The 20,379-nt window shown below is 43.7% G+C and overlaps 1 protein-coding gene across 1 annotated transcript in view; it reads left to right on the top strand.

Annotated features, from left to right (window-relative positions):
- The first annotated feature begins 7,406 nt into the window (after positions 1–7,406).
- Positions 7,407–20,379, top strand: part of HADH (hydroxyacyl-CoA dehydrogenase) — a 47,225-nt gene continuing 34,252 nt past the window's right edge. The window contains exon 1 of the mRNA XM_059171385.1: positions 7,407–7,626. Within this exon, the coding sequence (XP_059027368.1) occupies positions 7,495–7,626 (132 nt within the window). The 5' untranslated portion in view covers positions 7,407–7,494. The remainder of the gene's footprint in view (positions 7,627–20,379) is intronic.

Here is a 20,379-nt window from a genome sequence, read left to right as displayed (position 1 = left end):
AGAGCCAGAATAGCCAAAATGATCATGATACCAAGATGTCGAATCTCCTTCTAAAGCTACAGTAAGCAAGACAGTGTGGGATCAGCACAAAGTCAAACAGACCAGTGAGGCAGACTCACACACATAAGAGTACCTGATTTGTGATGAAAGGTGCCACTGTCATATGGTGGGGGAAAGGGTGGAATTTTCCATGACTGGCATTGCATCCGGTGAATATCAACATACGGGAATAAATGAACCCTGACTCCTTATCTCACACCACATACAAAAAACAATCTAGAGAGTGACAGGCCTAGATGTGAAAAGTAATGCAAGAATTCTAAAATAATGTAGGAAAGTGTCTTTATGACCTTGAAGGTTGTATGGTCGCCCTTACCTATTCTTTCTGTAGTTCCCTTCCACATCGAATATGGCTGACTCATGTGACCACTAGGTTACTGGGGTGCAGCTTTGGAAGAAAAGTCATGAAAAATATGTGGCTTCTGCTTTGTTCTCTTTGGATCACTTGTTCCAGGAGAAGCCAGCTGCCACATTGTCAGGACACAGAAGTGACCCTCTGGAGAGGTCCATATGGCAAGGAGCTGAGGCCTCCTACTAATAGCAAGAATCTGGCACATCCTGCCCATAGCTATGTAAGTGAACCATCTTGGAATCAGACATCCCTGCCCCAGTGAAGCCTTTGGTTGACTATGGCCTTTCATGATATCTTGACTATAACCTCCTGAAGAATCATTTGCTAGAACCACCTAGCTCTTCTGCTCCTGATTCTCTGACACACAAAAACCATGAAATCATTTACTTTAGCCACTAAGTTTTATTTTGTAGTTTTGGGGGGTTTTGTTTTATTTATTTATTTGAGAGAGAGAGAGCGAGCGTGAGAGTGGAGAGGTCAGAGGGAGAGCAGACTCCCCTTGGAACAGGGAGCCCAATGCAGGACTTGATCCTGGGACTCCAGGATCATGACCTGAATGGAAGGCAGTTGCTTAACCAACTGAGCTACCCAAGCACCACCTTTTTTTTTTTTTTTTTTTTAAGATTTTCTTAATTTATTTATGAGAGGGAGAGAAAAGCAGAGGGAGAAGCAGGCTCCCCGCTGACCAGGGAGCCCATTGGGACTCCATCCCAGGACCCTGGGATTATGACCTGAGCCGAAGGCAGACACTCAACCAACAGAGCCACCCAGGCACCCTTAGCCACTAAGTTTTAGGATAATTTATCGCATAGCAATAGAGAACAAATATATCCTTCAGAAAGCTTCCAGACTAATCTTATTAAAGTATAGCTGTGCCCAGACCTTGGTCTCCAATATCATTCCCATTAAAAGGAACTGGAGCACATCACAAAATGACTCTTTCTGGAACTAAGGCAGTATAGGTATAAAATAAGCTTCATTATGCCAGAAAGTGAGGAGGTGTTGAGAAAAGAATGGGGAAATGTAACAAGAAATCATCTGAAGAGGTTCCCACTGGCCCAATCTAGAATAATTTGAATCTCAAAATAACTAAATCCAGTAATGAATTATATACCTTTGGAAAAATTAGAAACTTGTGAGTCCAAACCAATAATAAAAACAATGAAAAAGTATATAAGATATAAACAGACGTTTTCAAAGAGAAGATACATATATGGCTAATAAGCTCATGAAAAGATATTCAACATTAAGAAAATCCAAAATAAAACCATGGAGATACCATTTCACACTAGAATGAGAAATAAGACAGAAAATAGAGACTATAATAAATGACCATAATAAAATGACAGAAAATAACATGTATTGGTGAAGATGTGGAGAGATGGAAACCACTGTCTGTCGATGGTGATTATATGAAATGGTACCATCACTTTTGAAACAGTTCTGTGGGAGGCACCTGAGTGGCTTAGTCAGTTGAGCATCTGCCTTTGGCTCAGGTCCTGATCTCAGGGTTCTGTGATTGAGCCCCATGTCAGGCTCCCTGCTCAGTGGGGAGCCTGCTTCTCCTTCTACCCATTTCCCCACTCCCTGTCAAATAAATAAATACAATCTTAAAAAAAAAAAAAAAGGAAACTGTTTTATGGCTTTTCAAAAAGTTAAACATAAAACTACCCTACTTCTCAGCAATTCCATCCCCAGGTAACTGGGGAAACAAACACTTGCAAGAGAATGTTCCTATCAGCATGATTCATTATAGTCCCAAACAAGAAGCAACCTAAATGTCTATCAACTAGTGAACAAATAGACAAAATAGAGTAGATGTATACAGTAAAATATTATTCAGTAATGAAATGGAATGAACCACTGACACATAATATACCACGGAGAAGCCACAGTTAAAAAACATTTTGTTGAGACAATGTATTTAAATGATTCCATTCATATGAAGTGTTTTATAACAGGTTAAGTATACAGAAACAGAAAGTAGATGTGTGATTGCCTGGCTCTGGCAGTAGAAATGAGGATTAACTTTAAAAGCGCATTAGGGATCTTATTGGGGGGATGAAAATTTTAAAACCAATTTATGGTAAAGGTTATACCATTTTGGTAAAAGCCATTGAACTGCACACTTGAGCTGTGTGATATGTGAAATAAATCTCTTTTGCAACAACTAACATGATAATCTGAAATATAATAGGAATGTAACAAATTGACTCAATGGTATTTCATTGAAGAGGAGTCTACAAATAAGGATGTAAACCATGTTTTTTTCTTTTAATAATAAATAATCTCTCTAATAAAGCATTTTTAACACTTAGGCCAAACACTGTGTTTGAGATAAAGGATAATGAAATGATTTTATCAAGGAGCCAAGATGAAAATTTTAAAACCATATTTCATAATGCAAGCAAATAAAAGTAATGACCATAATTGAACACATTTTAATACCATATGCAGTTTTCCTCTTTTTATTTTTTTTATTACGGACAATACCTACAGAAGTTAAATAAATCTTGTTTCATCTACACCCAGCCCACTTTCCGTCATCTCCATTCCGCATTGATTTACTGTGAAGCTAGTCTTAGACATATCATGTGAACATATTCATAATGCAAAATACATCTTGCAAAGATGGCTCGAATCTAGTTGCAGTTTTATTTCAAAGAAAAAAATGACAAGGTGTATAAGTATATTTACGAAATAGTGTAAGGAATTTCAGAATGTCAAATCAAACAGACTAGAAGAACATGGTTTGTAATTCTCAAATGTTTTATGATTAAATTACAACTGTAACAATGTTATTGAAGGTTGTATATCCTATAGTTCTTATTCAGTCTTACTACTCAGATTTCCTTTATGTACGATCTGTGCTTCATTTAAAAGAAAGTTTTCCACAAGGAATATACCAGTTTGGCATTTCTAATTCTAAAAGATGACACGAAACTCTGTTCTTCTCCCATCATGTTTGGGAGCATTTGTCCTCATTGTATTTTTTCCGGTCTGAATTTGTGTAGCCACTCTCTTCCCACCTCATATGCACAGGCTGAGAAGTGAGTTGTCAATGATAGCTTTTAAAAGATCTCTCCAAAGGATATTTAAGTCCTTTATATAGTTTCCTTGTTCACAAACACAATGTTCCTGGCAAAGCCAGTACCTAAACATAAAAATAAAGACAAATTAACTAAGCCCTCAATAAATCTGTTATTTAAAGAGAGAGAGAGAGAGAGAGAGAGAGAGAGATATGAAATGAAATGCTGTATCTGACCCTAGAGTGGATTCAGTAGTAGAAGAAAAAAAAATCTATGAATGGTATTACCGGATCAATTAACTAAATTGAAATACTGGTGCTCAATGAGATAGAAATGTAACAATATTGAATTTACCAATGTTGACAACTGTGCTGTGTTATATAAGAGAGCCACCCAATTCTTAGGAAATACACAATAAAATACTGGATGAAGAGCCATGATATGTGTAACTTACCCACAAATGGCTCAGGAATTATATCTTTCTCTCTACATTTTATACATATCTTAAATATTATGGATAGATAAAGATATGTAGAGAGGTAGACACAGATAAATGATAAGAAAAAAGATGACAAAGCAGGGGCATCTGGGTGGCTCAGTCAGTTGGGTGTGGGTCTCTTGACTTTGGCTTGGATTATGATCTTGGGAGTCATGGGATTGAGCCCCACTTTGGGCTCCATGGGGAGCATGGAGCCTGCTTGGGATTCTCTCTCTTCCTCTCCTCTGTCCCTTGCTTGCTCTCTCTCTCTCTCACTTAAAAAAAAAAAAGATGAAGCAAACGTATAAAATATTAACAATAGGTAAATATGGGTGTATGGGTTTCTTTGCATTATTCTTATTCTTAATAATTTTTCTATGAGTTTGTAGTTATTTCTAAATAAAAATTTAAATGTAACTGTGACCATGACTCTCATAAAAAGGCCTACCCTGATCTGGCCCATGCCAGCTTCCAATCTCATATTTATGGTTATTCTATATTAATTGTATTTCCAGACCATTTTCTCTTCTGTGTTCCTTCACAATCTACAGATACAATCCTTTGTCTGTCTGGAACATCACTGTAACTCTTTTTCCACTTGATAATCTTCTACTCACCCTCACTACTCTGAGGAAGTAGTTTAGCACACTGGTGAAGAGCAGAAACGTGATCAGCGAAGAGTCAACAAACTGAGCATTCACTAAGTATGTGAGCTGCTACCCCTGTGACACCCCACAGACACCCTGCTACTCACCCCAGTCTAACCTCCTCCACAGTCCCTCACATTCCCCTGTGGAGAGCAGTTGCAGCACATCTGAAGGACCTACTGTCCTCCCTGCTTCTGCCACTCTCCAGGGCCTCCACGATGTATATTTGCAAATAATGCTTCTTTGATATGTATTTTTTAAGTATTACAATGATCCATTTATGAGACAAAAATAAAATCAGTCATCACTTACTCCATTCTCTGTGCCAGTCCTTCCCTTTGCAGTCTCCAAACTGGTTCAGTGAGCAGGGTCATGCTTCCCGGTACCCCTCTCTTTCTGTAGAGAGAAATGACAGAATCCCCAAGAACAGGGTGAAGGTGCCAGTCAGGGACCACAGAAACTACTGCTGGATCCCTGAAAGGCCAAGGCCACACTTGGGAAAAGTCTTGCAGTCTTGGTAAAAGAAAGTGATTTTATTCTGTCATTTGATCAGGACTGGGCTGGAGTGGAAATGATGGAAATGATGAGAGTGGAATGATGGAGGAAAGATGTTAGGGTTCAAAGACCAAGGCCAAGAAAGAACTCTTGAGATGTCTTTGGTGCAAAAAGCTGGTTTTATTGAAGCATGGGGACAGGAGCCGTGGAAAGAAAGAGCTGCAGTGGGGTCATGAGGAGTGGTCCATTATATACTTTCAAGTTGGGAGGGGATATGGATAGTTAAGTCTCTAAGGCATTTTGGAAGCAAGGTTTCCAGGAACGTGAGCGGGCTAGCTATTGTTAGAAAAGGTCATTTACTACTTTCTAATAAAACCTTAGTCATGAGACCCTTCAGATCCATATTGGTGGGCCATGGACTTGGGAGGTAATTGCCAACATGTATCTTGGGGGGTTTAGAGATAATGGAAATTTCGAAAGGAATTTTTATATGTTAAAGTAGTTTCTCTCTTGCAAAATGAAATAAATAAAATCTTTTAAAAAATAGACTTACAAGATCCTGGGCGTCGGGCTAAAGTTGCCTTTTGCCCTTAGCAAAAACATTAACATCGAGGCAGCTGAGTCCTTAGAGGAATGTAATTCTGCCTGTTTCAAGGACTTGTCCGTGGCCTGTGGGTAGTAAGAAAATTCATTTCTCTTCTGCTTTGTTTCCCACATCAAGAAGACTGTAAACTGGGGGCTGTGTCTTAGTGTGGAATCCCCTCATTTCCTTTGATAGACAAGAATGCTGGAGCCCAGGTAGAGCAAGTGTTGCAAGGGTCCTAGTGCACACAGGTGACAGAGCCAGGAATCCTGACGCCCATGTCTGTGCTCTATTCTTTCCCTCACACCTTTAGCTAATAGCCTCAGATTTGAGAGCCACTAAGAACATGGCAACAGTTATTCTTCCCGGGGGAAAACATATCACAATCTGATAATATAGCATCCTTGGGCACTGTTTTACATTACACACATTTTAATTAGAAAGTGTTTATTGTGGCAGTGCTAGACTATGTTTGGACATCTGGCCTTGCGTGAGACACAACTTGTAAATGAGAACTGAAAGCTAAAATCCACCTCAAGAAACCTCCACACGTCCCCCTAATCCAGCATCCTAGCCTCATTTCTAACCACACATAATCCCTCTGTCCCACCACCCCCGCAATATTTTCTTGTTTCTACTTTTTAATGGGCGGCTGCTTCTTCTGCCTAGAATTCTCTCTTCATTGTTTTTCAAGTTACTAGTGTTCTCTGTGTAATCTTTCTTCTCCATTTCCAGTCCCACTGGCTTTTGCATTTGCTACATTCTAGCACTCATTGGATTTTAGTTACTCGGATGTAACGCTGTCTCCTTAAGCAGCAGTGACCCTAGTATTGCTCCAATCCTAACAGAGCTCTGAGCAACAGAACTTCTCCCATCATCTTACAGAATTCGATAAAAAATGAGACCAAAGCAAAGGAATGGCGAACACTGGGTTCACTGTGTGGATTCCTTCTGACAGGAGAGGCCGATTTTTGTTTGGATGGTGTGTTTGTGGAGTCTTATTATGTATTTAAAAATAATAAAGACTGTGGATTACTAAAGTACGGTAACCAGAAATCATTCACATGAACGAGAAGACTGACCCCATCTTCCGTTACGTGGCGAGGCATCTTTTCCTCCGCTTCCTATGCACGTTACATCACAACGGCTGCTTTTCGACCTCCAACCGTCCACTTTCACTGCACTGATAGACGCTGACGTTGACACGGGTCCCCACAGGTCAACGCCCTTTCCCTCCCGCGGGTCTGTTCTCTGTGTTGCGACCAGGGGTCCGCAGCCGTTTGTTTTGGGTACGAGCAGTTTGTTTCCTTCCGTTTCCGCAGGAACGGCCAATACCCACCGCATTAAAAAATGATCACTACTTCGAATCTGCAAGTCTGTATCCGGCGCCGATAGACGCACACGCCTCAAGGGCGAGGATTTAACCTAACGGCCCGCGCTTCAGCTCACGAGCGGCTTGCGCCTTTTCCGAGCAGACGCCTGCACCGCGCGGGCACCGAAGCCCCGCCCCGCGGCCGCAGGGAGCCCCCCGCTGCTCGCCCGCGCGCGCTCCCTCCTCGCCCCCGCGACCACGCCCCTTTCCCCGCCTGAAGGCCGTAGCCGCGCCCGCCCGCGCTGGGCCGGAAGCCGCGCCCCGCCGTTAGAACGCGGTTCCCCGCCGGCCCGGGCCAATGGACGGGGCGCACCTCGAGACTCCACCCCCGCCGCCGATGATGTCACTGAACGCGGGGGCGGGCGGGACGGAGGCACCGCCTCGGTCTCCGCCCCCCAGAGGTCACCTAACTGCGAGGGCCCGTGCCGCGGCTAACTTCGCGAGGTCTTATCGCTGTCGCCGCCTTTGTGTCTGCAGCATGGCCTTTGTAACGCGGCAGCTCGTGCGCTCTGTGTCCTCCTCGTCCACTGCCTCGGCCTCGGCGAAGAAAATCATCGTCAAGCACGTGACGGTTATCGGTGGCGGGCTGATGGGCGCCGGCATCGCCCAGGTGAGCGGCGGGGTGGGCGGCGTACCCCGCTCGGTTTGCTGCGGACGCTTCCGGGCCGGTCCTGGCCAGCGGAGACCCCGCGTGGCTGCTCCGCCGGGAGGCCGGCGTCCGCGGGAAGCCGGAGGAGATGCCATCCCGCCCCCCACCCGTGCAGTTGAAAAGTCTCGAGTCTGGGCCTGACTCCTGCAGTCCCCCAAAGAACGAATGTCCTTGGACTGAGCCTCCGGTTCCTGGTCTCTAAATTCCAGCCGCCCCCAGGGTCCGACGGAGGCTCTGTGGAAAGTGTTTCTGAATGCACTTCGGAATCGGGCCGTGCAGAGAAGATAGTATTCCATGTGCACAATACTGAGGAATAACTTGCGCGCTCGCTGCTCGGCTTAGACCGAATTTGCTTCCGGAGACCCGGACTGCGATCAGTTAGTTTTGTTTTTATTCCGTGTTTTCTAATTCTCCAGTCTTTGTTAGAGCCGTTTTCTGCTCTTCTGAATGATCTCTCTTTTCCGCCCCCGCCGTGTGTTTCCTTTGCTTATGGGTTACAATGAAAGGTAATAGTCATCCTTTTGGTAGCACTTTGTAAAGTGACCTAACCGAAGCTTCCAAGGCCCTGGGACTCCCTCCAATTGCAAGCGCGTTGGCTGCGCAACTTTGACCTGTTACCCTTTTTGCAAAGAACAGTGCGGTTTAGGTTCTGGGGAGAGTGGGAGTAGAGTGGCTGAGGGCCCAGGAAGAGTGTCTAATCTCATTGTTCATCTTCAGGACTCTGCCCTGTTCGCCTGAGCTGAGTAGTACGGGGTCAGTTGTGCAACTGATTACATGGTTACTGTGATACTTGTTATTTATTTATTTATTTATTTTTAGCGCTTACATTCCAGCTCATATTGGAGAACTGTGATTTTCTTAGCTGACTTTGTTCTTAGCGTTCCAGCCCTTTGCAACTTGTATTGTGGAGGGGGTGGGGCAGGCAGTTACCAAGTTTCTCTTAAGGGAGTGCTGGACTTCAGTGGCTACAGTCAAGAATGTTTTATTTTTTCAGTGTCTGTTTGCAACCAAGCCCACACTTCCATGCTTGCTTTTTAAAAATGTCTTCTGGGGTGCCCGGGTGGTTCAGGCAGTTAAGTCAGACTCTTGCTTTTGGCTCATGTCTTGATCTCAGGGTTGTGGGATCAAGCCCCACCTGGTGCTAAGTGTGGAGCCTGCTTAGGATTCTCTTTCTCCCTCTGCCTCTCCTTCTCCTCCCTGTCTCCCTTTTTCTCTCTCTAAAAAAATCTTTTATTACTACTATATATTTTAATTCTCCCTGCAGTTTTTTTTTTTGCAGCATATTCATATTTTCTCTTAAAAACAGAATGTTTAAAAATGTTTTTATCCATCTGACTTCTTATAGTTTCTCCTTTTTTTTCTTCTGAGATTGTGTTTTTGGACATATATTGCCATTTTTATTGTTGGATACCCTGACTGCTAGGTTATGGTGTTCCAGTAATCTGTTTTTTGTGAGGAGGTGTAAGTCCCTCTAACCTAGAAGTTCCACATGTAACATACTTGAAGAGAGCTTAGCCTTGAGCGCACTTGTATTCCTTCTGCTCCACCAAAATCTCCCAAGGTTATGAGAGTGAAATTTATTGCAGGCAGGTGTAAAATAATGTATTGACTTAAAAACACTTAAACAATGTCTTGGTGACAAGTTATTAGGGAGGGCTTTAGTCTCCAAGAACAGTATAGGAAATGGACAGTACCTTGAAGACATCAGTGGAAGAAGATCAGAAACTGTGTAGAAAGCATCACCTCAACTTTTGTACAAAATGGGATTGCTCAGTTCTTGCAATTCTGCATCCATTATTGGATACCATGAAAAAGGTATCCATGAAAAGGCATAAAGGTAGCTCCTAAAATTACGGGTATGGTAATGGAGCATTCACTTGAGAAAGGAGTGGGGAGAAATGACTGACATTGATGGAAACACATACTTGTGGGTCAAATCCTTGAGTAGTTGGAACAAGGAGTGCCTTTTCATTAAGGGGGAAATGTTTTTTTACCCCGCTAGTTGGAAACATAATGGAATTGTCATTCTGAAAGCTGATAAACACCAGAAGTCTAGGGGTGCCTGGCTGGCTCAGTCAGCCGAGTGGGACTCTTGATCTGTGCCTTGAGTTTGAGCCCCAAGTTGGGTGTGGGGCTCAGGGGGGGAGGGGGGAAGACTGGAAGTCCAAGAAGTGAACATTCATAAGGAACATAGTTCCAATCTTACATAACAAGGTTTAAAAGAACCTCACCCACTTCAGGTGACAGCTTTAATCCTGTGGCGGGAAACCATGCTTTCCTGTAGAACCTGGGTGCCTCTGGTGGTTTCGCTGATGTTTTGGGTGGTTTAGTGGATCTGTGTTTGCATTCTGTCCTGCGGCATGCGGTCCCAGGCAGTATCACCTCATTCTTTATGCTCCTTGCCCTATGGTTTTTTGGCACTGGGTAAGTCTGTTTTGCTGATTGAGTGCCACTGAAGAATTAGTTGATGTGTTTTGAATAGAGAATGGGTCCACTTCAGTATGAGGAATTCGATGATTTTTATGCTGGCTCAGCTTCACATGCCAGCTGTGTTAACATGGGAAAGTTACTTAGCCTCTGGCCTCAGTTTACTTTTTTTTTTTTTTTTAGTTTACTTATTTCTAAAAGTAGGACTAATACTAGTACTAGCCTGGTAGGAGTATGGGGAGGGTTGAGTGAATTAGCAAAATTCAAACACTTAGCACAGTGTCTGTCACTTAATAAGAGCTCACAAAATGTTAGCTGCCTTTGCAATTACTTCTCTTCATTGTGGTCATCTTTGTCCATTTGACCTTCTCCCCTCATATCCACTCACAACTCTGATTGTTGCTGCAGAGGTAGGACTGTATTATTTAGATGGAGAATATTGGTATGATTTGGTTCCAACTTGCTTAATCATTTAAAAAAAAATTTTTTTTTTTAATTGGACACAGAGAGAGAGATCCCAAATAGGCAGAGCAGCAGGTAGAGAGAGAGGGGGAAGCAGGCTCCCCGCTGAGCAGGGACCCTGATGCAGGGCTCTATCTCAGGACCCTGAGATTATGATCTGAGCCAAAGGCTTAACCCACTGAGCCACCCCAGGCACCCCCCAACTTGCTTAATCTTGAATACAAATGCTGGTTGATACTGTGGTTGGTTTGCTAATGGACCTCTGAAAAGAGGGAAGTCGCTTTTTACTGTCCTCTCACCCATGGTAGATCCTCACTGAAGCCGTAGAAACACAAGCACAAACTAGCATCTCAGCTCTGCATTTATCTTCACTTCCCTGAACTCTTTCTGAAGTAGTTTGAATTTTATTCAGGGTGTAGTTCCAGTTACAATTTTTAAATTTTTGTAAAATGTATCCTTTTGCCAAGTGTCCCATTTCATGCTGAGTAGGATTAAAAAAAAAATTTTTTTTACTAGATTTTGTGGGAGCCTAACACATTTCTCAAGCAATTTAACAGTTTCAGATAAGTGAGGTTTGTGCTTCATTACATTTGATCAGAGCACAGACCATTTGTACATGTGTATTCTCTTAGAGCATCTACTTTGCCTGTCATTTTTGTTTGTTTTAAATTAAAAAAAAAAATCCCTTAGGCTGCAGGTTAATAATTAGTAAGGTTAACCTGTGTTGTTGCCCATTACAGACTTCTGACTTGGTTCTGATTACCAGTTCAGCTATAGCCAAATACTTAGGCCAGCAAAGAAGCTTATAGAATTAAATGACCCTTGAGTGAGGGGCAGGTTGTTTTTTATTCTGTGAAGGAGGGGAGAAAAGGAAGAAAGCTACTGGCTCTGCATTTCTTCTGTTTATTGAATGAGTCCTTTCTGAACTTTGCTTTGTTGCCTTTTTTTCATCTGAGGCACCCAGAGAGACCATAGCTTTCCTTAAGTTACTGGGCAGGGGCAGGGGAGTCAGCGGGCTCCCTGGAAATGGCCGTTTCAGAAGGTGGATTCCTCCAGGGCTCCTGGTACAACCTTCCTTTTAATGCACTCTACTTCTTTGAAGAAATAAGAAAGTGTAGAAGAGGTTGGAGGCCTGATTATTCTCATCCAGAGCTCCCCCCCACCCCGTTAAGAAACAAAAAGTACACACTTCTTCTGGGGTGGGGGGGCTCCTTAGACTATTAAAGTTGGAGTATGGCTGGGAAGAGTGTTCTAAGCCTTGTTACTTTGTGGTGCTCCATAAGACTAAAGTGGACTTGAGAGCTTTTTTCCTCCCAGCCACTGAATTTGTTCATGCCCCAAACTCTGAATTTTCTGATGCTGAATAGGAGAGTGGCCACAACTGCTCTGTACTGTTTACTTTTTTGTTTCTTTCTTTCTTTTTTGCTACAGTGAATATGTCTCCGTTGAACTGTGCTTGGAAACAGTGCAGTGAACTGGGATAAGTTTCAAGATCACAGGGGACTGGCATGGTTACCTGGCTCTCAGCTGTCCTTTTGGTGTTCTTTCTGGAGGGGAATGTTTTTACTCTGGTGTTAACTGCCCCCTCAAGGGTGTGGGATGTATTTGTCCTGAAGCTGTTCCCTCCTTTCTTGTGGCGTTGTTCACTTCTTTACTGGGCTCTTCTGTGATCTTCATGATCCACGATGGACAGTCAGACCAGCCTCTTTCAGCATGTTAGTCATTGGACTTGGGTGGGCCTGGAGATGCTGTAGAAAACTTGGGGCAAACAGGTAAAAAAAAGAATGCCAAAGAATACATTTGGCCATTGTAGAGCCGAAATGGCACCTCAGTCAGGTTTGGGGTTTTCTCTACCATGTCCTAGATAGACCCTCACTGTTTCCTATCCCTTGCTTGAGTTTCTGATTTCTTTTCCTCCACTTCTGTCTTCTCCCAGTCTGCCTTAGGCACACCCCTCACTGCCTAGCTCTCGAGGGCCCACAGGGAGATTGTACTGCTGCTGTCTATCCTGTGTCTGCCTAGGGTATACGAACAATGCAGTCGTTTCTGGTGAGGGGTGGTCCAACCCTTGAAAGTGAGCAGAGGAGGAGGTGCCTCCCAGAGCCTGGCCCTCAGCCCTACCTGGCCCCTGCCGCAGGAACCTTAGGCGAATCTCTTAACCCCTCTCTGCCTTTTGCCTTACCTGCAAGCAAGGATTGCCTCACAGTGTTGGGAGAGCCAACCACGCAAAGAGCTGCGGTGGCTTCTCTAGCATGTTCAGTGGCAACTATCTGGTAAATGTGGCTTTCCTGTGGATTTGTGAGACCCATCCAGGGATGACGTCTCTATTCTCAGTTCTTTTCACTGTCTTTGAAGGTGTCTGATCCCCGAAGCCGAGGTAAGCACAATTCTGCCTGGACCTCTGGCCTCTGCTGTGTTGTGGAGAGAAGTGTGGTCTCCGCGAGTGGGGGGGATCTTTCATGGGTATCTGGAATCAGTAGATAACAGCTTGACCTCTCCTTAGTTCTAGACTCGAAGTAGGAATCACTCCCTGGTGATCTCTATTTGGCTTCCCTGATGCCACCTTTCTGCCAAGAATAGACTTAAACTGCAGCCAAGACTTAATCATTCAGCCAGTTCCCTTTCTTTGTCCCTCCAGCTTTCCCTGCGTCGTTCCTCCCTCTGTCATTACCACTGTTGTTCCTCCAGCCACAGACACTCTGAGGCTGAGGTCACGGTCGGAGTCTCCTCTATTCTGCAAAAGGCTCTGTGGCTTTTCTCTGTGAGGAGTGTTCTTTCCCCTGCACTCCCCTTTGTAATTCCTGGACCGGGCATTGATCCTCAAATCGTTGTGGGAGCCTCTTAATTGGTCCTTTAGCAAAACCCATTCATTCTAGCAGACACTGCCGTACTCATCTTACGGAGAGCAGTTTGGATTTGTGACTGTAATTTCTACTCGGAAAGCATTCATCATGGCAACATCTTGGAGAGCTGGGTCAAACCAAGGGTTTGTTGATGGCTAGTGATATGTCCAGTTGCCCCTTCTCCTTCCCGGAATTGGTGGGAGATGGGAGGAGACAGTCCTGGGAGAGAAGTTATTTTCCTCTATGTTACCAAATCCAGATGCTTACCGAATTTTAAAAAAAAGTGTTCTTCTCATCTGAAAATGAAGGCACATTTCTTTGGCTTTTTAGAAATCCTTTTTGAAATATAAAAATCAAGTAAAAAAAAAAAAAAAGCCAGCTAATCAATTACACTGTTCTAAGAATCAACCAGCTGGTTATGGTGGCAGTCGTGATTGAAAGCCTCAGTGGAATGCCTTTTTTTGGATTGTTGAAGCTAGCGAAGACAGCCCACGCGGATGGCAGAGTTGAAGGGATTGCACAATCGGAGATAATCATAAACCCAGAATTGCCAGCTCTGAGAGACACATCTGATTTATGACTTTTTTCCTTCCTGAATCCAACCATGTGCTCAAGGGCGGGCCTTGATGCAGAGGAAAAGCAATGTCTGGCTATAGTCAGCATCATGAGTGCTCACTTGGTGCACTTATTCTGGGTGTTGGAAGGAAGTCAGAGTAGTTTTTGGAGGCAGCGTAATGCTGATGCCCCACGAACCTCCTGTCGTGTAGAGGCATATGAGACAGCGCTCTGTACCAGGTGACAGAGTTCTCATACACTTACCATTCAGGTTATGCTTTGGAGAAGCTGCTTCAGATCTGGTGATCTGTTTGCAAAAATACGTAAAACCAGCATGCTTCTGCTTGGCCTGCTTCCTTGGCCCAGTGTCTGGAGTACTCTGGGGCTTTGACAAGTGTGCTCTTTACCTGGCCTATTTTTACAGCTCTGAAGCACCCTGGTCTAAAAATATTTTTCTCTGGCTAAGCCTGCCTTCCACCAAGGCTAGGGAAGTCATGGAACTATGAGGACATAGCCTTCAAATAAATTTTTTTCCATTATAGATTGCTTGTCCTCAAGGTCTTTCAGTGGGTAGGTACTACAATACAAAACAGGAGTTCCTGGGCGCCTGGGTGGCTCAGAGGGTTGAGCCTCTACCTTCGGCTCAGGTCATGATCTCAGGGTCCTAGGATCGAGTCCCACATCGGGCTCTCTGCTCAGTGGGGAGCCTGCTTCCTCCTCTCTCTCTCTCTCTGCCTACCTCTCTATCTGCTTGTGATCTCTGTCTGTCAAATAAATAAATAAAATCTTTAAAAAAACAAAAAACAAAAAACAGGAGTTCCTAATGGGCTCACTAAAATTATGGTTGCTTCAGGCGCCTGGGTGGCTCAGTGGGTTAAGCCACTGCCTTCGGCTCAGGTCATGATCTCAGGGTCCTGGGATCAAGCCCCGCATCGGGCTCTCTGCTCAGCGGGGAGCCTGCTTCCCCTCCTTCTCTCTCTGCCTGCCTCTCTGCCTACTTGTGATATCTCTCTCTCTGTGTGTGTCAAATAAATACATAAAATCTTTAAAAAAAAATTATGGTTGCTCAAGTTAAAAATGGTAGGCAGAGCCCTCTTTATTGTAAGAACAACAGCTGTCTATGGGAGAACGAACAAAAGACCTTTATTTTTCTGTTCCATTTCTCCACTGCCATCTCTTCCTCAAAAGTTGGGAATAACTTGGGGGGCACTGCTGCATAATTCAAGAAGAATGAGTGTGGTTTCTTTGCAGGCGCAACACATGAAATTCTTTTCTAAGTAAGAACCTCTGGTAATATAATTATTTTCACATTGGCGGGGGGCCTTCAGCTACACTGATGAAAAGAACCCTGGACCTTCAGGAGATCTGATCTCATCTTAGCTTTCCTACCAGCTCTGTTTGGTCGGTATTTCCTGGGGTGGGTATTTCCCGGGGGTATTTCCTTGGTCTTGGTGCCCAGTACACAGAGACAAATGACATTTTGTCGGGAGCCTACGGTGGGGAAGTAGGGAAGACAAGGCTGAAACAGATGGTCAGAGCAGTGAGATGGGTGCTGGGCCATTACCGGAGCGCAGGAGGGACAGCTAGCCCAGAGCTAAGATCTTGGGGTGGGAGGTCTCAAGTGATCTGTGATCTTACTTATTATCTGTGTACTCAGCACTTAGTATGTGTGAAACTTAGACGTTGTCTGTGCGATACTGAGGCTTAGTTAGTGAGGGGAAGCTGCGGAGATGGCGTGGACCGAGCAGAGGCCAGGAGAGGAGACAGTAGTAGGCGTGGAGGCCGTGGTGGTGAAGTGGTCGGCATCAGGGAGCGGTGCGTCTGGAGCAGAGGTGAGTCTCCACTGTGGAGGGCTTTGCAAGCTGTATGTGGGAACTGAAGTTCTATTCTTTGGTTCCCAGGGACCATTGAAGAGTTTGGTGGAATAAGTGCTATAGATGGAAGTGCCTTTTTGGGTAGAACGCTACTACCTGTAGTGTGATCTTACGTGAATGGTTTTTCTGCTTTAGTTCTGTTTTTTTCCTCAGGAAAATGAAAGTGTTGTGTTGGGATCGAACAAAGGTTTTTTGTTTTCTTGTTTTTTGTTTTTTTAATTGTGGTAAAATAGGCATAACATAAAATCGATCATTTTAGCCATTTTTACATGTGGGTTTCCGCCCATCTTCCAAGAGCTTGCATTATGCCATACTGCTTTTCTGAAAGATCTACATCAGTCTCTTTTTGGTAACTGAAGGAAAGCCATGGAGGACTTTTGCTGTTGCAAAAATAGGTGAAAAAGCATTCAGCACTTGTTTGGCTGCCAGCTGTGAGAGAGGCAGGGCTGTGGTGAGAGAGGCCATGCACAGCTGGAGGGGCTCCTTTCTGGGAACCACGCTCAGAGCCCCTGGGAACCATGCTCAGCCCGAGCCACCAGGGCTTTGAACTGTGTCTGCGAGCACCTGTGCTTTATCTTCGTTTATTTTGTGTATGCATCAGCAAGATGTGTCCTAACATATCAAAAGAGCTCAAGAGGTTATTTTTGGGGTCTGAGGAGGTTCAAAATTTTCCCGTATACATTAATGATAAGTGCTTTTTCACTTTATACCATTTTGGCTAACGAAAGGTGTTATGGGAATGCTCTACTTCCAGATAGTGGGGGAGACCTGTATGCAGCGCAGTGATATTTGAGCATATACACATTGTTGGAAAACCATCACCATCATCTATCTCCAGAACTCTGAATCTTGCAAAACTGAAGTTTTGTACCCATTGAACGATAACTTCCCCCCATCCCTCCCAGCCTTTAGAAGCCACCGTTCCACTTTCTGTCTCTGACTGTTCTAGGGACCTAAGTGGAATCATACAGTAGTCTTCTTTTTGTGACTAGCTTATTTCACTTAATATTATATCTTCAAGGTTCATCTGTGTTGTACCATGTGTCCAAGTTACCTTCCTGTCTAAGGAATAATAGTACACTGGAATATTTTTAATGGAGTGATGTGTATACCACATTCTGTCTCTCCAGTTATCTGTCTTGGGGCACTCAGGTTGCTTCCACTTACTGTGACTGATGCTGCTGTAAATATGGGTATACATAGAACTAACAAGGGCTGTTGAGAGTCCTTGGTTTCAGTTCTTTTGGGTATATAACTAGAAGTAGAATTGCTGGGTAATATGTAATTTTTCCATTTTTTAGGAATTACTGTAACATATTCCAAAGCAGCTGCAACATTTTACATTTTCATCAGCAGTGGGCAAAGGTGCCTATATCTCCATATCTTTGCCAGGACTTATTTTCTGGTTTTTGTTCATTCGTTTGTTTTTTTGTCATAGCCATCCTAAGGGATGTGACTAGGTTAGAGATTTTTACACTAAAGCTCTGATGGACTGTCAGGGTTCTCTGAGTCTCCTCAGTGGTTCCCAGACCTCCCTCCCCTGACCTCTGTTTTACGTATTGCTCTTCCGTATGCATTCCTGTAGAAGGATTTTATGGTTAAAAAAGTTTGAAAGCCACCACACTGACTGATTGTTAGGGTGTCTTTCTGATCTAAAAATCTGTAGCTAATTATCAGTAGCTAATAAACATGAACAATAAATGCTTTTGCTCATCTCTGACTGTGTAGCAGTTGTCAGAAGCTAAGGTGCCTTCATTTCCCTGGTGTGATAGAGAAACAACCTGTGTGTCTGTGGCCATCCTTGATGTGGCTCACACTTGTGCCCCTCAGATGGTCACAAATATAGGGTTTGCATGCCTCTAGCCTTGCCCACAACCCCTTTGATAAAAGGGTACAAGGCCCGTTCACATGCTGGAGGAAATTAAGCATAAGTTCATTTTTTAAATCACTCATACTGCACAGCAGTTGTCTTTCAGTTCTGCTTTTGCCTGCCATCTTAACCACCAGTGCCAGAAAACAGTTAATGTGCTTGCCAACATAACAGAGACTTTTGTAGCATTGACTAAAGGACTGTGTTTATTAGCTCTTTCTGTTGGTGTTACTGTACTTTTCAAAGTAATGTGATTTTTCATAAGCAACTTGAAAGTTATGGGAAAGTTGTTATAGTTTCAAGTTACAGTCATGGCTTTTTTTTCAAGTTTTTTTTTTTTGAATTCCAATTAACATACAGTGTTAACTTTCAGATGTAGAATTTAGTGATTAGTCACTTACATACTCATCATAAGTGCCTTCTTAATACGCATCACCCGTCCAGCCTAAACCCCCATCCACCTTCCCTCCAGCAGCCCTCAGATGGTCCTCTATAATTAAGAGTTGGTTGCCTCTCTTTCCCCCACTGCCATGCTCATGTGTTTTGTTTCTTAGATTCCACAAATGAGTGAAATCATGTGGTATTTGTCTTTCTCTGACTTACTTTGCTTAGGATAATACCCTCTAGCTCCATCCATATCATTGCAAATGGCAAGATTTCATTCTTTTTTATGGCTGGATAATAATACTCCATCACACACACACACACACACACACACACACGTACGTCGTCTTTGTCCGTTCCTCAGTCAGCGGGCACTGGGGTCTTTCCATAGTTTGGCTGTTGTTAATGGCTGCTATAAACATTGCTGTGCATATATCCCTTCGAATCTATATTTTTTGTGTCCTTTGGGTGAACACTCAGGAGTGCGATTGCTGGGTCATAGCGTAGCTTTATTTTTAACTTTTTGAGGAACCTCCATACTGTTCTCCAGAGCAGCTGCACCAGTTTGCATTCCCACCAGCAGTGTAAGAGGGTTCCCATTCCTCTGCATCCTTGCCAACATCTGTTGTTTCCTGTGTTGTTAATTTTAGCCATTCTATATAGTCATGACTTATTGAGAACTCTGTCCAAAAATAATTTATGAACTAAGGCTTTTTAGAAATCTATTATTCATGTGTTCTTTTCACCAGTATTAAGTGTCTTGCATGGGCTGGGTTTTAGGGTGGGTAAAATGTACTACGTGGTTGCTGCTCTTGAGGACTTCAATGTCCAGAGAAGGAAATACAAGCATGAACGACTAACTAGTGGAGGCAGATAGAGTTCCTGTCTGTTACATCTGGGATGTGACCTGATACAGATGAAAGTTCTCGTGGTTTAAATATCCTAAGGCCAGTGGCACCTGGCTGGCTCAGTTGGTTAAGCGTCTGTCTGATTCTTGGTTTTGGCTCAGGTCATGATCTTGGGGTCCTCGAATCAGGATGCACTTGGGGGAGGTCCCCGCTCTGGGAGTCCGTTTCTCCCTCTGCCTCTGCCTCTATCTCCGCTCATGCTTGCTCATCCGCGAGCTCTCTCTCTCTCTCTCTCTGAAATAAGTAAATCTTTTTAGGTACCTTAAGGTAAGACTTTTAAATACATAAGATCTGACTTGATCTATATGATACCTCTTTTATGATAAGGAAAAAGGGACATTTTAAAAGTATATGTGAAAAAGGCATATGTATATGGGCACCTGGGTGACTCAGTCAGTTAAGGGTCCAACTCTTGATTTTGGCTCAGGTCATGATCTCAGGGTGGTGAGACTGAGCCCTGAGTTGCACTCCATGCTGGGTGTGGAGCCTGCTTAAGAGTTACTCCTTCTGCTCTTCCCCACCCTCAGCTTGCACACACACACACACTCTCTCTCTCTCTCAAAAAAAAGGCATATGCATATATTGTACTATATATATTTATATGAAATTTATATTAATGGGAGTTTTTTTCAAAGACTTTATTTCTTTAGAGAGCAAGCTGGTGGAGGGGCAGAGGAGGAGGGAGAGGAAGAATATCAAGCCTACTCCATGCTGAGCATGGAGCCTGACGTGGGGCATGCTCAAGACCCTGAGATCACGAGCTGAGCGGAAGTCAGGAGTCAGGCGCTTAACCTGCTGAGCCACCCAGGTGCCTCTACTGGAAATTCTGCTTGGACTACACATAGGAGTGTGCCAGACCCACCCTGTGTTGGTATTTGGGGTAACAGCAAATTCAGACTCTGAAGTGGATGATACAACAGCTTTTTTGAAAAAATCTCTAGGTGTTATCTTGAGTTCACCATTAAAAGTTGGTGTTGGTCAACTTTCCCATGTCCAATTTATCTTTTATCTTTCACACCTGGACTTTCTCCTATCTACCGATGGGTTAGTGCCTGTTATTCTGAAATTTGTAAGATTTTACAACATAAAATAACCTGTGACCAGTTTGGTTTTGATTTATCTGTTGTGTCCATATCCTGGTGACTGCACTGCCTACATAATGGAGCAGCCATTGATAGCTGGTGGCTCACACCAGCTCTGTGCTTTTTCTTTCAGTATTTGCAGTCCTATATGAAAGATTTTCTTGTATCTGTAAGTCAGTAGAGGTTCCAAGAAGTGACCACCTCTGTTAAAGTTTGGGAGACATGTCACTAAAGGAGAAATAGCCTCTGTGTTGAATTCTAAAAGATGACTGGAGACCCCCAAGCAGCAGTAAGGGAAATGGGGCTTCC

The sequence above is a fragment of the Mustela lutreola genome, chromosome 1 (genome assembly GCF_030435805.1).
Source record: "Mustela lutreola isolate mMusLut2 chromosome 1, mMusLut2.pri, whole genome shotgun sequence".
NCBI lineage: Eukaryota > Metazoa > Chordata > Mammalia > Carnivora > Mustelidae > Mustela > Mustela lutreola.
The sequence above is the reverse complement of the archived record's forward strand: the minus strand, read 5'-3'. Positions and strand labels throughout refer to the sequence as shown.